The 20069-nt window shown below is 54.8% G+C and overlaps 2 protein-coding genes across 3 annotated transcripts; one reads left to right on the forward strand and one right to left on the reverse strand.

Annotated features, from left to right (window-relative positions):
• Positions 1-160: 160 nt before the first annotated feature.
• Positions 161-12187, reverse strand: pick1 (protein interacting with prkca 1). Its single transcript, XM_069196570.1, has 13 exons — positions 12007-12187; positions 11051-11123; positions 9711-9822; positions 9007-9135; positions 7497-7563; positions 7048-7137; positions 6557-6610; positions 4718-4780; positions 4331-4464; positions 3908-4000; positions 3214-3264; positions 2152-2296; positions 161-1321 (listed from the first exon to the last, which is right to left on the reverse strand). Exons 2-13 carry the CDS (start codon positions 11089-11091, stop codon positions 1056-1058), a joined length of 1245 nt encoding a protein of 414 aa, XP_069052671.1. The 5' UTR covers positions 11092-11123; positions 12007-12187; the 3' UTR covers positions 161-1055.
• LOC102697830 (galectin-2-like) lies at positions 8120-18218 on the forward strand. Of its 2 annotated transcripts, XM_069196572.1 has the most exons (6): positions 8126-8205; positions 9100-9178; positions 14346-14401; positions 16143-16222; positions 17042-17213; positions 18047-18218. In XM_069196572.1, exons 3-6 carry the CDS (start codon positions 14396-14398, stop codon positions 18191-18193), a joined length of 405 nt encoding a protein of 134 aa, XP_069052673.1. In that variant the 5' UTR covers positions 8126-8205; positions 9100-9178; positions 14346-14395; the 3' UTR covers positions 18194-18218. The 2 variants fall into 2 exon arrangements, with proteins under 2 accessions (XP_069052672.1, XP_069052673.1); XM_069196571.1 differs by lacking the exon at positions 9100-9178 and having other exon boundaries at positions 8120-8205.
• The last annotated feature ends 1851 nt before the right edge of the window (positions 18219-20069 follow it).

A 20069-nucleotide genomic window follows, 5' to 3' on the forward strand; every position in this document is an offset into this window, starting at 1 on the left:
CGACAGGGGTGGGGAAATGAGTTTTAACCCCCGTCCCCTGCTCACTGGCGGAGCTGCACTGAAACACCAACTTGCACTCGGGTACAGGTCCGTCACAGGGGTGCGGACCGCAGGACCCAGCAAACCCGTCCCGGACAGAACCGAAGCAGAGGGACTGGAGTGCAGACAGGCTGCCAGCAGTGAAGTTTATTAACCTCAAATGTCATCATTTCCAGTTCTCTTTACAAAGCATTTACAGAAGGCATCCCCGTAGTGTCCACGAGTTCATAAATAAATAGAGAAGAGGGACGCGTGTCACACAGAGGCACCACACAGATCGATCGACCGATTGGCGATGAGGGTCTGGTAACGGCGGGGGGTTCCTGGTCTCAGGCTCGTGTCCGGGAGCGTCTGACCTCACCTCCCTGCGGCTCGCGGTGCCCATCGCTGCCGGTGTGGCCAGGCCGGGCGGGAGAGGAGGTCAGAGGTCGAGCCCTCCGTCCAATCAGGCTCCAGGTCGGCAGAGGAGTGGAAGCGAGATGGCGAGGCCGAAACAGAAACCGAGATCGGGAGTGTGAGCGGGGGGTGGGGGGCGGGGGACGGGGGGGCTCGCCCGGTGGACACGTCGACCTGGTCGGAGGTTCGACAGAGTTTCCCAGCAGGCTCTCTGCTCAGTCCCCCCCCCCAGCGGAGGGGCTGCCCTACGCCGACAGCGATCGGCCCTCGGCCTGGCGGGACCAGCGGGGGCTCGGATACAGATCCCCGCTGCAGAGCGGGCCGATCCAGCTCGGTTCTCACCTGCTGCAGGCTCTCCGGCCAATTCTACTGATGAAATGCAAAAGCAAAACGTACTCCGGTCCATCTCCATGCCGACCGGGCATCTGCCTGGGAATGTGGAAATTTGGGAACGCTTCCAAAAACCGGGTGGGATCCGGCTTCAGAACCAGAGCCCTGCAGCAGGTAAAACCCGGACCGGCCCAGGCTGCTTTGCAAGAGGAGCTCCTGTTCCCGGCGCTAAGGCTGGGAAGTGGTGGGAATCCCCCCCTCCCCCAGGGCCCGCGGATTCACGGATGCCCTCACTCGTCGTCGATCAGCTTCTCTGCGCCGTTCTCCGCCTGCCCGGAGACGCCGTGGCCCGCTCGGCCTCCCTCCTCCTCGCCGCCCCCTTCCTCCTCCTCCTCCTCGGCGTAGGGGTCTCTCTGGCCCCCGTAGTTGATCATGGTGCGGGACAGGTCCACCTCGATGGGGAAGACGTCGGCCTCCTTCAGCACGGCGTAGCACTCGTCGTAGTAGCGGGACATCCCGGAGACGAAGCGCTGCAGCTGGAACACGATGTCCTGGACTGCAGACACAGGGGCGCAGGGTTACTGCAGCACGGGGCTCTCAGGGGTGAGCACAGTACTTACTGACGGAGTCACTGCAGCACTCGCTGTCCTCACAGAGTCACTGCGGCACTCGCTGTCCTCAAGAGTCACTGCGGCACTCGCTGTCCTCAAGAGTCACTGCGGCACTCGCTGTCCTCAAGAGTCACTGCGGCACTCGCTGTCCTCACAGAGTCACTGCGGCACTCGCTGTCCTCACAGAGTCACTGCGGCACTCGCTGTCCTCACAGAGTCACTGCGGCACTCGCTGTCCTCAGAGTCACTGCGACACTCACTGTCCTCACAGCGTCACTGTGACACTCACTGTCCTCACAGCGTCACTGCGGCACTCACTGTCCTCAGAGTCACTGTGACACTCACTGTCCTCACAGCGTCACTGTGACACTCACTGTCCTCACAGAGTCACTGTGACACTCACTGTCCTCACAGAGTCACTGCAGCACTCACTGTCCTCACAGAGTCACTGTGACACTCACTGTCCTCACAGAGTCACTGTGACACTCACTGTCCTCACAGAGTCACTGTGACACTCACTGTCCTCACAGAGTCACTGTGACACTCACTGTCCTCACAGAGTCACTGTGACACTCACTGTCCTCACACAGTCACTGTGACACTGAGCTCCTGTCCCGACAGACAGAGTCACTGAGACACTGAGCTCCTGTCCTGTTCTTGGAGGGATACACTGTAGACTCACTGCAATACCGAGCTACTGTTCTGACAGACAGGCGGACAGGCGGACAGGCGGACAGGCGGACAGGCGGACAGGCGGACAGGCGGACAGGCGGACCGTGCTTCTGGTCCAGCAGCTCGATCTTCTCCAGCACGTCCTTCCTCATCTTGGCGAAGCGCGCGCGGGCCTCCTGGCGGCAGCGCAGGATGAGCCGGTACTCGTAGTTGCCTGTGCTGACGCGGTACAGGGGCTCCCCCAGCGCCTGAGGTCAGAGGCAGAGTCACAGTTAACGCTGACAGGGCAGCCTGAGACCGTCCGGGCTGGACTGGACTGACTTTACTGTGAGCTGGATTAGTTATTGACTCTGACAGGGCAGTCTGAGACAGTCCGGGCTGGACTGGACTGACTTTACTGTGAGCTGGATTAGTTATTGACTCTGACAGGGCAGTCCGAGACAGTCCGGGCTGGACTGGACTGACTTTACTGTGAGCTGGATTAGTTATTGACTGACAGGGCAGTCCGAGACAGTCCGGGCTGGACTGGACTGACTTTACTGTGAGCTGGATTAGTTATTGACTCTGACAGGGCAGTCCGAGACAGTCCGGGCTGGACTGGACTGACTTTACTGTGAGCTGGATTAGTTATTGACGCTGACAGGGCAGTCCGAGACAGTCCGGGCTGGACTGGACTGACTTTACTGTGAGCTGGATTAGTTATTGACTGACAGGGCAGTCCGAGACAGTCCGGGCTGGACTGGACTGACTTTACTGTGAGCTGGATTAGTTATTGACTCTGACAGGGCAGTCCGAGACAGTCCGGGCTGGACTGGACTGACTTTACTGTGAGCTGGATTAGTTATTGACTGACAGGGCAGTCCAAGACAGTCCGGGCTGGACTGGACTGACTTTACTGTGAGCTGGATTAGTTATTGACTGACAGGGCAGTCCGAGACAGTCCGGGCTGGACTGGACTGACTTTACTGTGAGCTGGATTAGTTATTGACGCTGACAGGGCAGTCCGAGACAGTCCGGGCTGGACTGGACTGACTTTACTGTGAGCTGGATTAGTTATTGACGCTGACAGGGCAGTCCGAGACAGTCCGGGCTGGACTGGACTGACTTTACTGTGAGCTGGATTAGTTATTGACTGACAGGGCAGTCGCAGGGCAGTAACACTCACGATGCAGCTGTATTCCTCATCGTCCATCTCCTTCACCTTCAGGCAGTAGGACTGAAACAGACAAAAGGCTCGATCAGACTCTGGCCTGTGCAGTGTGTGGGGATCTGCTGAGCCTGTGCAGTGTGTGGGTCTGACCGCACACGAGCGCAGGGTGTGTGTGTGTGTGTGTGTGTGTGTGTGTGTGTGTGTGTGTTGAAGCACTCTGTCCTGGAAGGTGTGTGTGCCTGTCTATCAGTGCAGTCTTTACACTGTGGTGAACTGTAATGTGCACTGTCACCCACCCTCCATCCCCAGTGCTGGTGACAGTATTTTAAGGATCTGTTATACATGACATGACGACGAAGTTCGAGTGCGGAGCTGTCTCAGCGCGTGTTTATCGACAGGTTGACAATGTTTCAGCTGTGAAGCCTCCTTCAGCTCTGTTACTGCCAAAACATATGTAACACACCCGAAGGGGGCTCCACACCTGAAACATTCTGTCTCCCTTCTTTTCAGCGTGGAATAAACTTTCACCTGTTCCTTCATGCGGTTCTGCGATCATATTCTGGATACTGTAATATTACGTAATGCAGCTCATTAAGAAACCGTGCAGCAGTCAGAAATCACGGTAAGAAAGACAGATATAATGAATTCGACCTGTTCCGCTACCATAATGGTCACACATAGCGCCGGGTCACTAAGAGAACCAGCTCACCAGGTACTCGAACTTGACGTCCAGATACTTGCGGATGGTCAGCTTGGTGTCGGGGATGGCCTTGTGCAGGTAGGTGTTCAGGTCGTGCAGCATCTGCGGGGGGCCGGAGAGAGAGGGGGAGGGGGTGAGGACGGCTCCGCCCAGTCGACCCGTTTCACTCCGGCTCGCTCCGGGCTTTCCCGACATTCCTTAAATAGCCGGAGCGCTCCACGCCCCCTCGCCCCCCGTGCGTGTCGAACCCGTGGCCGGGTGAGCTGATCGCTCAGAGCAACAGGGGGCTGCCCGGCCCTCTCCCCTCTCCGTAAGAAACTGCTCTGTGGAGGCCCCCGCCTGTACTCTTCCTTCATCTCTTAACTCCCACCCCCCACCCCCGCCGAGCGCCGAGAGAGCAGCTGGGTCTCGAACCCGCGGCTTGACCCTCACCGGCTTGATGGTCTTCAGCAGCTTGATGCCGAACTTCTCGATGTTGCGGTGCGCCTCGGCGAACTTCACGAAGGCCTCGCTGGCCGCCGCCTGGGGCTCCCGCACCCCGATCACCGAGAACACGTCCCCGAACGCTGGGGGGAGGGGGGGGGGGGAGAGGCAGGGTGAGAGGGCAGGCGCGTCCGGTCCGGGCCCTGGGGAGAACCGGGCCCTGGGGAGAACCGGACTGGACCTCCTTTCAGCTTTAAGCGAGCGCGACAGTTCGGGGCAAGGAACGGGGCGCAGTGGTTCCCCAGGAGTGGGTCTGGGACTTGGGACAGCAGAGTCGGCGAGAGGGCTGGGCGGGTTGAGGTCAGGCAGGGTCGAGTGGGCAGGTGGACAACGTACCTCGGTGTGTCTGGGACAGCTCGAAGAAAGCCCTGAGCAGCCTCTTGGTGTGCTCCATCAGCCCTGGGGACAGAGAGAGATGGTCACAGAGCTGAGCACACCACGGCCCAGGTCAGAGTCAGTCACAGGGCTGAGCACACCGCGGCCCAGGTCAGAGTCAGTCACAGGGCTGAGCACACCGCGGCCCAGGTCAGAGTCAGTCACAGGGCTGAGCACACCGCGGCCCAGGTCAGAGTCAGTCACAGGGCTGAGCACACCGCGGCCCAGGTCAGAGTCAGTCACAGGGCTGAGCACACCGCGGCCCAGGTCAGAGTCAGTCACAGGGCTGAGCACACCGCGGCCCGGGTCAGAGTCAGTCACAGGGCTGAGCACACCGCGGCCCAGGTCAGAGTCAGTCACAGGGCTGAGCACACCACGGCCCAGGTCAGAGTCAGTCACAGGGCTGAGCACACCGCGGCCCAGGTCAGAGTCAGTCACAGGGCTGAGCACACCGCGGCCCAGGTCAGAGTCAGTCACAGAGCTGAGCACACCGCGGCCCAGGTCAGAGTCAGTCACAGAGCTGAGCACACCGCGGCCCAGGTCAGAGTCAGTCACAGAGCTGAGCACACCGCGGCCCAGGTCAGAGTCAGTCACAGGGCTGAGCACACCGCGGCCCAGGTCAGAGTCAGTCACAGGTCTGAGCACACCGCGGCCCGGGTCAGAGTCAGTCACAGGGCTGAGCACACCGCGGCCCAGGTCAGAGTCAGTCACAGAGCTGAGCACACCGCGGCCCAGGTCAGAGTCAGTCACAGGGCTGAGCACACCGCGGCCCAGGTCAGAGTCAGTCACAGAGCTGAGCACACCGCGGCCCAGGTCAGAGTCAGTCACAGAGCTGAGCACACCGCGGCCCAGGTCAGAGTCAGTCACAGAGCTGAGCACACCGCGGCCCAGGTCAGAGTCAGTCACAGAGCTGAGCACACCGCTGCCCAGGTCAGAATCAGTCACAGGGCTGAGCACACCGCGGCCCAGGTCAGAGTCAGTCACAGGGCTGAGCACACCGCGGCCCAGGTCAGAGTCAGTCACAGAGCTGAGCACACCGCGGCCCGGGTCAGAGTCAGTCACAGAGCTGAGCACACCGCGGCCCAGGTCAGAGTCAGTCACAGGGCTGAGCACACCGCGGCCCGGGTCAGAGTCAGTCACAGAGCTGAGCACACCGCGGCCCAGGTCAGAATCAGTCACAGAGCTGAGCACACCGCTGCCCAGGTCAGAATCAGTCACAGGGCTGAGCACACCGCGGCCCGGGTCAGAGTCAGTCACAGGGCTGAGCACACCGCGGCCCAGGTCAGAGTCAGTCACAGGGCTGAGCACACCGCGGCCCGGGTCAGAGTCAGTCACAGAGCTGAGCACACCGCGGCCCAGGTCAGAGTCAGTCACAGGGCTGAGCACACCGCTGCCCAGGTCAGAATCAGTCACAGGGCTGAGCACACTGCGGCCCAGGTCAGAGTCAGTCACAGGGCTGAGCACACCGCGGCCCAGGTCAGAGTCAGTCACAGGGCTGAGCACACCGTGGCCCGGGTCAGAGTCAGTCACAGGGCTGAGCACACCGCGGCCCAGGTCAGAGTCAGTCACAGAGCTGAGCACACCGCGGCCCAGGTCAGAGTCAGTCACAGAGCTGAGCACACCGCGGCCCAGGTCAGAATCAGTCACAGGGCTGAGCACACCATGGCCCAGGTCAGAGTCAGTCACAGAGCTGAGCACACCGCGGCCCGGGTCAGAATCAGTCACAGAGCTGAGCACTGCCATCCAGGTCAGCACAGAGAGAGACAGGCACAGCACTGAGAGTCTCTGCTGCTCTCTTACCTTTGTAAAGCTCGGCTGTTTTCTCCAGCTCCTCCAGTCTCTTCACCAGCCCGTCTGTAATCACAGAAAAGCAGTCACTCTGTCACTCCATCTCCCTATCACCGTCAAGAACCCCGTCCAAACAAAATTCACTCTGCTGTCTCCCGCAGACAGAGACCCGGGAGCAGAAGACAAAGAGAATAAATGAGAGCTGACAGCTGGTGGAGAAGGAGTGGACAGGGCGTCTGGACCGAGGGCAGGAGTATGCACGGAGTGAGGCGTTGGCAACAGGTTCGAACAGGTAGGAGTGTAGCAGGCACAGGTCCTGGTGTTGAGCAGGGAGTAGAGACCAGCAGTCAGGCATGGAGTGGGATGGAGGGACAGGGAGTGAAGGGAACAGAAAAGGAGGAAGAGAAGCGTGAACGGGACAGACAGCAGTGTGCAGGGGTCAGAGGTCAGGGCTGGAAGGGACAGAGGGACCGCAGTCGGGCCGCAGCCCCGGAGTGTCTCACCGTTGCACAGGATGGCTCTGCTCAGCCCCAGGGCGTCGGCCGTCCCCGAGCTCATGTTCTCCACCAGCCGGTGCTTCACCTTCTTCAGCACTGCAACACAGCAAAGCGCGGGCCTCAACACGGCGCGGGCCTCAACACAGCGCGGCGCGGGCCTCAACACAGCGCGGCGCGGGCCTCAACACAGCGCGGCGCGGGCCTCAACACAGCGCGGGCCTCAACACAGCGCGGGCCTCAACACAGCACAGCACAGCACAGGCCTCAACACAGAGCGGGCCTCAACACAGCGCAGCGCGGGCCTCAACACAGCGCGGGCCTCAACACAGCACAGCACAGGCCTCAACACAGAGTGGGCCTCAACACAGCACAGCGTGGGCCTCAACACGGCGCGGGTCTGAACACAACAATAGAAGCCTGCTGGCGACAGAGCAGCACAGGCCTGAGCACTGTACCTATGTCCAGCGATTTGCCTTGCTTGGGGTCGGCCTGCAGCTTGTTGTAGTGGATGTTGACTTCACCCTGCGGGGGGGAGGGGAGACAGAGGCGATGAGGACTCTGCGTGTTTCGCTCCCATGCGCATGAAATTAACTTCTTTTTCCTTCTGACTGCGTTTTCTGGGAAGTGGGAAAATCTCTCCAGCACCACTTATCGTGTCCCAGCGCTGCCCCACAGAGCCCTTTGTCTTTGCACAGCAGGGCCGCCTGAGTGAAGCACACTGCTCCAGGGGATACAGCTGTGCCCCAGCCAGTACGTGAATCAGCATCTTCCCAGGTCCCAGCTCAGACTCCAACACGGCTGAGAACCTGCGGTACGAGCTAATCCTTTAATACAGGCAGCACGGGCGCCCCTGATGATCCTTTCATACCACAGAGCCAGATCACAGTGTCAGCAGACACTGTACTGTATCAATGGGGCATAATCCTCAGTGCCTGGCTACTACCGTAATTATCAGAGTAGAGGGGCCTCGTCCGTTCTCACGCAGTGCCACTGTGTCTTCTGTTTTCTAGTACCCATCCCAGGACGCGGTGCGTTACGGTAGAGAGGGCAGCTGGCTTTGGAAAAGCCCAGAGACAGGGTGTTAGTCTGTCTGGACCCCCGCAGAGAGAGCAGGACTCTTCATCCGCACAACTGAAGTGTCTGAAGACCACAGGCAGGAGCCCGGTAAGTTCATGTCTTTTATTTCCCTCAGTGGTGATTATTAACAGGTCAGCTCAGAGCACACGCTAATGGAAAAATGAATGCAGCTGACGTTCTGTGTGAATATGAACTAGTTTTTATTTTCAAACTCAAAGTTACAGGGTTGTTCTGATATTTTGTAGCGAATCAGGTGAATTCCTGATGTAGCTGTGGCAGTGAGCTCTCTCTGTAGGGCGAGGAGCAGAGGGCTGGGCTGCTGGTTCTCAGGGGTCAGCAGCTCTAATCCAGTGATCTGCTCCTGCACACTGGCGGGGCACAGACACTGAGCACAGACATGGGGGTCACTGCTGCCTGTTTCTGGGCACGTCTGCTCTCCTCTTCTCCCCCCCCTCTCTCACTGTGTCTCTCCCCTCCCTCACTGTTCCTCTACCTCAATCTTTCAATCTTTCTCTCCCCACCTCACTGTGTCTCTCTCCCCCCTCCCTCACTCTGTGTGTCTCTTTGTTCTTGTAATCCAGAGGAAATGTTGGCGCGGGTGATGGTCAAAGGTATCTGCTCCCAGAATCCCTCCCGGACTCTCCCATCTCCCATTTCTCCTTCCTTCCCACCCCCCTTCCCACCCCCCTTCCTCCTCCCTCCTCTTCCCCTCGGTCTCTCACCCTGCCTGCCAAGACCCTTCCTCCTGACCTCTGACTCCTGTCATTGACCCTTGACCCTGACCAGAAGCTTGACTCTGATTGGTACAATGACCCCCCACCTTGATCCTGACCTTGACCCTTGACCCCGATTGGTATCCTGACCATGACCCTTGACCCTGGCCAGTACCTTGACAGCCTGGATCATCTTGGCCACCTCCACCTTGGTCTTGCCCTTCACCGGCTTGCCGTTGACCCCGGTGATCTCGTCTCCTGCCGCCAGTGTGCCGTCCAGCGCCGCCGGCGTGTTGTCGAACACCTGAGGGGGCGAGGGGCAGAGCCGTGACACGCTGGAGCGACAGGTAACAGAGCCACAGCGGTGGTGCCCGGCCCCTCACGACACAGCTGGGTGAGACCCTCTAATTAACAGAGGAGGCACGTCTTTACACAAAGGGTGGAGGGTGCCTGGAACAAGCTAGCCAGCCATGCTGTTGAAGCTGATACCTTGGCTTGTGTGTGGGGTACCTGCACTGCGTACAGACAGGGGCAGTACTGTAGAGTGTGGGGTACCTGCACAGTGTACAGACGGTACTGTGGAGAGTGGGGTACCTGCACTGTGTACACACAGTGCTGTAGAGTGTGGGGTACCTGCACTATGTACAGACAGGGGCAGTGCTGTAGAGTGTGGGGTACCTGCACTGTGTACACACAGTGCTGTAGAGTGTGGGGTACCTGCACTATGTACAGGCAGGGGCAGTGCTGTAGAGTGTGGGGTACCTGCACTATGTACAAACAGTACTGTAGAGTGTGGGGTACCTGCACTATGTACACACAGTGCTGTAGAGTGTGGGGTACCTGCACTATGTACACACAGTGCTGTAGAGTGTGGGGTACCTGCACTATGTACAGACAGGGGCAGTACTGGGCTCCCCCTCCAATGCTGATCCCAATCAGGTTCTGAGAGTCCTTCTTCAGGGTGACTGTGCCCGGGACGGTGGGGATCCCCCTGTGGGAACAACAGATATTGACGACCCCCCCTTCAGAGCTGTCAGGGAGGCTGCTGTAGGCCTGCTTCCCAGCATCAGGGCCAGTGAGCAGCAGCCTGGGGCCCAGTCTGAGCCAAGGAGGCAGAATGTGTTGAACAGCGCTGTTTATTTTTCTCGAAATATTAACGCAGCCACAGCAAAACACGTGACCATCTGCAATGAAGCCGTGCCTAGATAACGAGAATGATATCTCACAAGAGTTTCTACAGTTCTTTTGGCTCATGTCCTCCTGCAGGGAGATTTCTAGGGGTTACATATCAGCAAAATAAGCAGTGTCACAAATTAAGGAAATTATTTCAAATTCACTAACAGCAAATGGACACCAGGGCAATGACAAAATATGCATTTATAGTACTAGAAAGTAAAAAAAGTAATGAGAATGAGCAGATTGTTTGTACTACAATAAAATGTCCTCCATTGTTTAGCAGAACTTCCAGATGACTTTTTGCTGGAATCGAGTATATGCAAATTTAAGGCAAAACTGGTAACACGTCATGCCTCCTCCGGAGCGCTGGAATGACGAGCGCAGCTCTGTTCGCCGGTGTGCCTACATGCCAGGAGCAGATTCCAGACAGGAGGAGACATTCCTGCTCCGGAATGGGTCCGGGAGGGTGAGCACACGTGTTCCTGGGTGAGAAGCATCGTCCTGCACTGAGGGGCTGACGGAACCGATCCCCGCCAGCCGTGATCCGGACAAGCTGCCCAGTCAGGCTGCCGAAGCCTTGTTACATATCCTTGTTTCTCAGGGGAAACAGACGGACAAGATCTTTGGATCAATAACTTGCAAATGAGCTAACAACCTAGGAAATAGAGCTTCACCCAGGCCTCAGGTTCTGTCTGGCACTGTAACACCTGAGAGACAGGTGTGCTGAGGGGCTCGTGAGGCAGCTTCAGCCTACATTTCAACCAAACGGCAACGTCATCTTTCAAACCAGAAAGTGCCAAATGCAACTGTTTCAGGTCTCCTTCCACCCTGTTCATCTGAGCAGGGAACAGGACAGTCAACAGAACCGGGACCAGAGTCTCCCAGGACCCGCGAGAGGTCCTGACCAGAGTCTCCCAGAAGCTGTGAGGTCCTGACACAGACAGCAGTACAGAAACACCAGACTCGTGTGTCTTTTTTGTCGACTGGGGTTCCCCTCCAGTGTTCTCTCACCCCACACACCCCCCAGCACCCGAGTCACTCACAGCTTGTCCTCCTCCAGCTCGTACTCCATGTCTGTGAACATCCCAGGCCTGCTCACTCCCAGGAAAGCGCGCCCTGGTGGAGAGAGAGAGGCAGGGGAGACAAAAACCGGACAACACCTTTACTCACACTCCCTCAGGTACAACGAGCAGGGGGCACAAGAGGAAACTGTCTGGAGGAGCTTCTTTACACAAAGCGTGGTGGGAGCGTGGAACAAGCTTCCCATCTATGCTGTTGAAGTCATAATCCTGATTTATTTCAAGAGGTGGTGAACTGGATGAGGTCTTGGGATCCAATAACTGCGCAAGGGGGCCTTTTCATGTTCTGTTGCAACCATCCTGAATTATTTGAATAACGGCGTGTGTGTCAGAGGCTGGTTTGCACAGATCGCCCAGAGACGCCGCTGGCTGGAAGCCCCTGGGTCCCAGTGTTTGATGCACAGGAGTAAGGAAGCGTGCTGTACCCCAACACGCAGGCGTTCAAACCCGGCTCAGCGCGGAACAGGGCGCCCCCTAGCGCCTCCGCGCTGTAACGCGACACCTGCCTGGAGCGGCGCTGGAGCCGGGTGTCGACAGAGCCCCGTGCAAATCCTCGGGAGCTGCTGTGACGGGATGATCCATTCGCACTGTTGCCTGGACACAAATGAGATGCGAGCGACAGGAACACCCAGCGGGTCTGACCGCGCCGGCCCACCTGATCGCTTATCGACAGTGCGGTGTCCCCTGATCGATTACGGACAGTGCAGCGTCCTGACAGCTGACATCGTTTCACTGTGCCTATCACACCCTTACCGTCAACCGCTTGGAGGGAGAGATGTATAGTTTTTTTGATGCAATCGCATCATTTGCGTTTCGACCACCGGACGAGTGTATCTAGCCAGGCGATGTGTATGCAGACGCATATACATAAATAATTACCCACAGAATTAACATCGGCGATAATACTGGAATTCTCTTACCTTTTAGGTTTCAGGCGCGCCCGAGGCAAACGAGTGTGTTTATTCGTCCCAATTTTCCACACAGGTTATCCCCCTCTCCTGATTCATCGACACGTCGATCCCTTCTTCCTCCGTCCACCTGCATCTACCGACACAGGTTGGGCTCTGTTTGTTTAAACGCGTCACTTCCGGACCAACACCGGAAAAAACCCGCATCCTCCGCCTGGTCCCTCCAGCATCCCACAATTCCACTCTCCCCCCCCTCCCCCCCCTCCCACAGCCGTCTAGCCTCCAAAGGGTGACCTCTGCTGTTGCAAGGTGGTATTACACCCGGAGTGTTTTTAAAATGTATTACTACAGAAAGGAAAATACAGCAATTACGGGCAATTAATCTAGACACACGCGCACTTGAAGGAGGCTCCACAGCCGAAATAAATCTTGTTCCTACATATAGACACTGAAAAACAACAATAAAAAACAACATCAAATGAGTAAAGCTAGAACATTGTCCACTTTGTGAGCGTTACGTTCTAGGTGGAAGAGGGGTATCTGGTAGGTTCTGCTTCTACAAGAAGCTAAAGGTGAGTTTGACAGGTGTCAATCTGAAGAAATCACAGACTCCAATCCAGTTGCATGTCTGGCTCTGGTGAAGACTTCCAATCTTAGCTGAAGTCAAGAAGGGGAATTCTAACATCTGGGGTAGGAAATGTGATAATATAAACACATCTGGAAAAAGCATGACTGAGAGAACTTTCCCCTTCATCAGAGGACAAGGACATTCTGATGACAGAGATGATGAGTCTCTCGTCAGGGCAAGATCGCGTGCAGTTTTCTTCCCAGCCCGCCAAAAACTCAAGACAATCATTTTAAAATACCTAACAACATCTATCCTCCAGAGGAATTCCCAAGAGAAAGGCTTAACTGTGACTGTGGCGCCTGGAGCACCGATGAGGAAGGCAGCTGGGCTGCGCACAGCAAGCGACAGCTGGCGTCAGCGTTCCCGAGCTGTGTGGAGAATCAGGCGGGACGTCTGAATCTCTCAGCGCCATGGAGGGCTGTTAGACAGCTCAGCTTGTCCTTTCCCCACCTGCTCCTGCTCTGCTGCTCCGGTAACCCACTAATCTGCGCGCGGACAAGGGCATCGTTCGAAATGTCCTGGCGCCTAGTTACACCGATCGATGATAGATAAGGGATGACTTGTCGATGAAAAGTTTTTCAGCGTGTATTGGACACTGGTCTGGTTTAGGGTTGCCTCCCGGTATCCTGATCCCGGGGCAGCTGGTGACAGGGAAGGGTTTTCCGGTCGTTCCCAAACTTCAAACGGATTGCGCGAGGACGAGCTCACAACGTAGCCTCTGGTGTGCAAACTCACCCTTCAGATCCGGGATGAATGAAAACAGAGGAAAATGTAAGGCTATGGCTTTGCCAAGTACTGTAAAAGCCAGCCAGACTCACACACAGAGACACATGCTGCACACTGGGCACTGTGGGCCAACCTGCCCTGATCTGTCATTACTGACCACCAGCGCTGGGCTGGGCATGGGGGCAGGGCTGTCTGGTCAGCAGAAGATGGTGATGGGTGAGTCAGCGGTCAGCTGGTACAGCCTGGCACAGCCTGGCACAGCCTGATTCACAGGCATTGTCTGAAGTTGCTGGGGGGGTGTGAATTGATTTTTCAATCACACCCACTCTCTCTCTCTATCGCTCTCTGGCTCTTTGGCTCATATCGACCTCTGCCTTGCGGGAGGCTGCTGTGAAAAGTCACACGCAGGCGCCTGTAACCTGTGTGAATGAAGAAAGTCAAACCACTCAGTGAGTGCGTCTGGCAATGTGACAGCATGTTAGTCAGTCAGTGAGTCAGTCTGGAGGTGTGTCAGTCAGTCTGGCAGTGTGACAGTGTGTTAGTCAGTCAGAGTGGCTGTCTGACAGTGTATCAGATACTCAGTGTGTTAGTCAGTGTGTCAGTCAGTCTGACAGTGTGTTAATCAGTCAGTGAGTCAGTCTAGGGGAGTGTCAGTCAGTCAGGCTGACAGTGTGACAGTCTGTCAATGCCCAGTTCATCTGCTGGTTTGCCCGTTGATGGGTGTTTCCCAGTGCTCCCAGTCTCCCTGTCCATCGCCAGCTTGAGACCGTGAGTCTGAGAGTCACTGCTCTGTGCTGAGGGACAGCAGAGCAGGAACTACACACCCAGAGGCTCAGTGACCCTTGTCCTGTAATTGCTGAGGTCTGTTAATAAATGACTGGGGGAGAGGCAGGGAAGAGGTTCAGGAGATACACTGAGAGAGAGAGAGAGAGCACCTCTGCAGATCGCTCTCCTGCTTGAAGAAGTGCAACAGTCTTCATTCCTCTCTCTCCCACAGAGGACATCAGCACAAACGGCCCTTCTTGACTCTGGATCCGAGACCACAGCATGTCGGTAAGCGCCTATACCAATCCTCTACGTGCACATTACAGCCGGCTCGGTGTACTTGGCGGTCTCCCATTGTGATAGATAGATACTTTATTGATCCCGTGAGGGAAATTCTCAGACTTTCGGAGACACAGGCCATACACTCACAGCCCACTCAGTATTGATGGAACGGAAGTGGAAACAGTCACCAGCTTTAGGTTTTTGGGAGTTCACATCTCTAAAGATCTAACCTGGACTGTGAACACTGACTCTATCATGAAGAAGGCTCAGCAGCGCCTTTATTTCTTGAGGTGCCTCAAGCGATGGGGGATGCCAATACATGTGTTGGTGAACTTCTACCGCTGCACCATCGAGAGCATCCTCGCCAACGGGATCACCGTACCGTGTGGTATGGCAACACCTCTTCGCGAGAAAGAAAGGCACTGCAGAGAATGATCAATATGGCCCAGAAGATCATCGGCTGCGGTCTCACCGAGATTAAACAGCTCTATGAGGACCGCTGCCGTGGTAGAATTCTGGCCATCACAGAGGACAGTCACCACCCCGGGCATGAGCTCTTCACCCCACTGCCCTCAGGCAAGAGATATAAGAGCATACGGACACTTACCACTAGATTCTTCAATAACTTCTATCCACAAGCAGTGAGACTGGCAAACATATTTAGCCATCCCCCTCGAACCACACCTACACCATCACCATCTACCTCTTTATGATTTCTTATCTATTGCACATCTCAAGTCATTGTTTACACGTCTGTATTGTTTACATTCAAACTGTCTACATGTTTACTTGCACATTGTCTACTGTTTGTTTGTACATTGTCTTGACGCACTGTTTGCACTTTGTTTTGTTTTTTACACTTGTTTTACAATCGAGAGACTTTCTGTAAGAAAGAATTCCATTGTACCAGTACCGGTTACATATGGCAATAAAGTTCAAGTTCAAGAAATCGCCCATGATATGGCCTTGCACGCCCAGCTGTAGTGTTGGTGAAGAGACACAGGCTGTGTGGAACTGGCAGGACCCTTTCTGAAGCCTGAGGAGCACAGGCCTGTGTCTGTGTCTCCTAGAAAAGGGTCTTTTCCAGCCTGACGCAGCACAGCAGTGCTTCTCAAAACAGGGCCTCCGGCATTAGGGAAAAGAGCAGGAACTGCGCAGGACACTTCTGAGCTACTGGAGGTCACCCTGCCTCTACTGGTTGTCATTCCAGCTGAGCTCTGGTCCCCCAGTGGTGCTTGATGACTCAGTTAAGAGAGATCAGATCCCTTTATTGGCCCTGTACAATTTCTTGCATTAGGAATGTGTCTTTTCACAGACCCCAGCTTGCTCTCCATGAGACACACAGACAGGGAGAGAAGCTGGGGGTCAGAGCACAGGGTCAGCTGTTGTACAGCACCCCTGGAGCAGCTGGGGTGAAGGGCCTTGCTCAGGGGCCCAACGGAGTAGGATTCCTCTGCTGGCCACAGGATTCGAACCGGCAACCTTCCAGCACCCAGCACAGATCCTCAGCCACAGAGCCAACCCCAGTTGATCTGCTGGCTTGTATTTAAGCCTTTTATTGAACTTTTTTGTTTTTTTCCCATCAGTCCCGAATGTCAGAAATACCCGACTTCAGGGGCACTGCTTCTGACAGCCCCGCACACAGGAGTTCTTGATGTCTCTCCAGAATTTGCTGGCTGATATTTTTGATTAGACAGCTCTTAATTGTTTAATTTGATTGGTAACTGTGTGTCCGAACCCCCGGCAGGAGTTTGAGGTGAAGAACATGGAGCTGAGGCCTGGGGACAAGCTGAAGATCAAGGGGAAGATACTGGAGGATGCAGAGAGGTGAGCAGGTGTTACAGATTATTATTAACTGTCTAGAGTTCTGTTCTCCATAAAAACATTACAGACTTTCCTGCTGGCTATAACAATAGGGATCTTCACTTGAATTAAACACGATACAGTGCCCTTAGGTCAGTGATCTTACTGTAATAACACACTGTCAAGTGATCTCACACAGCAATCACACTGTACAGTCACTGGAGTCCAGTCCACTCATCTCACACTGCAGTCTCACTGTACAGACACTGGTGTCCAGTCCAGTGATCTCACACTGTAGACACACTGTACAGTCACTGGAGTCCAGTCCAGTGATCTCACACTGCAATCACACTGTACAGTCACTGGAGTCCAGTCCAGTGATCTCACACTGTAGACACACTGTACAGTCACTGGAGTCCAGTCCAGTGATCTCACACTACAGTCTCACTGTACAGTCACTGTAGTCCAGTCCAGTGATCTCACACTGCAGTCTCACTGTACAGTCACTGGAGTCCAGTCCACTGATCTCACACTGCAGTCTCACTGAACAGCCACTGGTGTCCAGTCCAGTGATCTCACACTGTAGACACAGTGTACAGTCACTGGAGTCCAGTCCAGTGATCTCACACTGCACTCACACTGTACAGTCACTGGAGTCCAGTCCAGTGATCTCACACTGCAGTCTCACTGTACAGTCACTGGAGTCTCACTGTACAGTGACTACAGTCTAGTAGTCCTACATTAAGTCAGAGAGTGGACAGGAGAAGATCATGATGTGCAGGAGTGATTCCCAACTCGATGTGAGTGACAGATACAGGCCCATCACCACCTCTCCTCCTCCAGGTTCCAGATTGACCTGGGGCGTGGTCCAGAGGACCTGGCCCTGCACTTTAACCCCCGTTTCCATGACGGCGCGGACGGCGAGGTCATCGTGTGCAACTCGAAGCGCGAGGGCAGCTGGGGCTCGGAGCAGAGGGACCGGACTTTCCCCTTTCAGAGGGGGGCGGAGGTCAAGGTGAGAGAGCGCGGCCCCCCCCCGGGCCGTCAGGCAGTCTGCCTCGCGGCCCAGTCTCCTCTCCCAGCACCCCTCGCTCTCGCCATCACTCTCCCTGGGAGACACTCCCGGGAGTGACGGGGTCTGCCCTCACCCCCCAGTCTCCCTGCCAGTCCCCAGCCATGGCCGCTGACCCCTCTCTCTTGCTTCACTGTCCCTGATGGGATATTTGATTTGCAGGCAGGTGAAGGCATGACAAGAGGGACGATTGAGTGGCTCTGTGGCTCAGGATCTGTGCCTGGGGCTGGAAGGTTGCCGGTTCAAATCCTGCGGCTGGCAGAGAAATCCTACTCCATTGGGCCCCTGAGCAAGGCCCTCAACCCCAACTGCTCCAGGGGTGCTGTATAAATGGCTGACCCTGCGCTCTGACCCCCAGCTTCTCTCCCTGTCTGTGTGTCTCATGGAGAGCAAGCTGGGGTCTGGGAAAAGACAAATTCCTAATGCAAGAAATTGAATAGGGCCAATAAAGTGATCTGATCTTAAATACATTTAACACACAATCCATTTAACAGTTGTGTGGTGAAAAAGAACATAAAAATATATAAAGTAAATGTATAGTCATAGTAAATGTGAGAATAAAAGATGACAAGTTCTATTGTTCTTGAATTAGGGCAGCTCAAATCTACACCCAGATGGAAATTCACTGTGCCAGGGTGTGGTCCTGACAGTCAGTGATTGAACTGGCCTTCTGCACTATTGCTTGACGTAGCTGTCTGAATGCCTCTGTCCCTGTCGATACCAGCTGAAGTGACGCACCATTCCTAACCCTCGCTCTCTGTCGCCCTCTGCCACAGCTGACCGTGAAGGTGACGGGGCAGGGGTTCGAGGTGGAGCTGCCGGACGGTCGGGAGCTGTTTTTCCCTGACCACCTGGGACTGGACACGCTGACCTACATCAGGGTCAGAGGTCTCTTCAAGGTCACCTCCTTCAAGTTCAGCTGAGCTGCTCAATAAACTGCTGCTGAGAGTCAGGCCCCTGGTGTCTGTGTGTTGGGGTGGAGTGGGGTCTGTGTGTGGGTGTGGAGTGGGGTGGGTCTCTCCAGTGTCTGTGTGTTGGGGTGGAGTGGGGTCTGTGTGTGGGTGTGGAGTGGGGTGGGTCTCTCCAGTGTCTGTGTGTTGGGGTGGAGTGGGGTGGGTCTCTCCAGTGTCTGTGTGTTGGGGTGGGTCTCTCCAGTGTCTGTGTGTTGGGGTGGAGTGGGGTGGGTCTCTCCAGTGTCTGTGTGTTGGGGTGGAGTGGGGTGGGTCTCTCTGGTGTCTGTGTGTGGGTGTGGGGTGGGGTGGGTATCCGGTTTCTTGTGTGAATGGCTTTCAGCTAAGCTTAAGCTATTGGACAAAAGATCTTATATTTCCCTCTGGAAGGCACTGGAACATGTGGGATTCATGCTGAGGTGTCCAGGTCCTACAGCTATAAAGCAGGTCCAGATCACAACCCCTCTCCACCATGCCTGACGGTGGGTATGAGGTTTGTTAGGTGACACACAGTGTTTGGTTTGCACCAAATATGTCATTTTGCATTATGACCAAATAACCCCACTTTGGTCTCATCTGTCCAGAGGACATTGTTCCAGAAGCCTTGTGGCTCATCCAGGTGCTGTTTTGTAAACCCCAGCTGTGCAGCAGTGTTCTTTGTGCAGAGAAGGGTTTCTCCTGGATGCTTGATCAGTCTTTTCCTAATGGCAGAATCATGAACTCTAATGCCTACTGTATTGACAGAGGCCCGTAGATCCCTGGATGTAGCTCTGAGGGTTTTCTGTGATCTCTAGGAACATCACACAGTCTGATCTTGGGGTGAATTTGCAGAGATGCAAATAGAAAGCTTCTGAATGCTGGCTGACATTTTTGTTAAATAATAACAATATCAGACCTGTGTGTGTTATTTGTGATGAGGTAACATTTATCTACCTTTAGGACTTGGTGAGGACTAGGTTAAGGTCAGATGTGTCTTAACATGCAAAACTATAGAATTTTAAGGGGTATACTTTTTCATATCACTGTATAATGTTTACCACTGTGCCTCCCAGGCCTTAATACAGTGGTTTTCAATCCTTGTCCTGGGGACTTGCTGGTGTCAGCTGGTTTTCCTTCCAGATGAGCTCCTGGGTATTTCAGTGACATGATGAATGATTGTTGCAGGCTGGTTTTCGAGCCGATCGTTGACCAACTGACTTGTTAAAGGTCTCTATTACTGTAAATAGACACACTGGGTGTTGGTTAATTGAGATGACTGTCAAAGGGATTTGAGGGTACATTTCACATGAGTATTGTGAAATCAGTATTGCCTCTCATCAGTGTTTTATGTGTTCAGATTGTTCAGTCCACTGTAGTTAATGGAGGGGTGCGTCACAGTGTCACCTGAGGCTGGTATCCAGACTGGGATGTTGGAGGTGTGACTCAGCAGCGCTAATCATCACACTGTCTGCCAATAACAGCAATCATTTCTCACCAATTTCCCTTGTTAAAACTCCTTGAGGCCGAGTCTATAGGTGACCCCACTGTGTATCAGTTCATAACTGCAACAGTTTAAAGTCTTAACACAAAACAGTTAGGATGTCTTTCAGCATCCAATCTTTTCTTACTCCATATAACTGCCGGGTGTGTCAGAGTAAATGAGTTTAAAGGAAAGGCCCTGCTGTTTAATCTTGCAGCCCACCACCTCAAGACCTGAGGCAAGATCATCAGCATTTACCAAATTAGCTACAGTGCTTACGAATTTTAAACATTTTAAACAAAACTTGAATCTTCAAACAGATCACTTTAATGATTAATAAACCATACAGAAACAAGAGTTCCGGGTGAGATTTTAAATTCTCACATGGAA

Source organism: Lepisosteus oculatus, chromosome 12 (genome assembly GCF_040954835.1).
Source record: "Lepisosteus oculatus isolate fLepOcu1 chromosome 12, fLepOcu1.hap2, whole genome shotgun sequence".
NCBI classification, from domain to species: Eukaryota; Metazoa; Chordata; class Actinopteri; order Semionotiformes; family Lepisosteidae; genus Lepisosteus; species Lepisosteus oculatus.

Coding starts and splice junctions, on each gene's coding strand:
- LOC102697830 (XM_069196571.1), top strand. Junction 16,223..17,041: donor ATACTGGAGGATGCAGAGAG/GTGAGCAGGTGT, acceptor CTCCTCCTCCAG/GTTCCAGATTGACCTGGGGC. Junction 17,214..18,046: donor AGAGGGGGGCGGAGGTCAAG/GTGAGAGAGCGC, acceptor CCTCTGCCACAG/CTGACCGTGAAGGTGACGGG.
- pick1 (XM_069196570.1), bottom strand. CDS start 11,091: ATGTTCACAGACATGGAGTACGAGCTGGAGGAGGACAAGCT. Junction 7,564..9,006: donor AGATGATCCAGGCTGTCAAG/GTACTGGCCAGG, acceptor TCCCCCCCGCAG/GGTGAAGTCAACATCCACTA. Junction 1,322..2,151: donor GCTGCTGGACCAGAAGCACG/GTCCGCCTGTCC, acceptor CTGTGTCTGCAG/TCCAGGACATCGTGTTCCAG.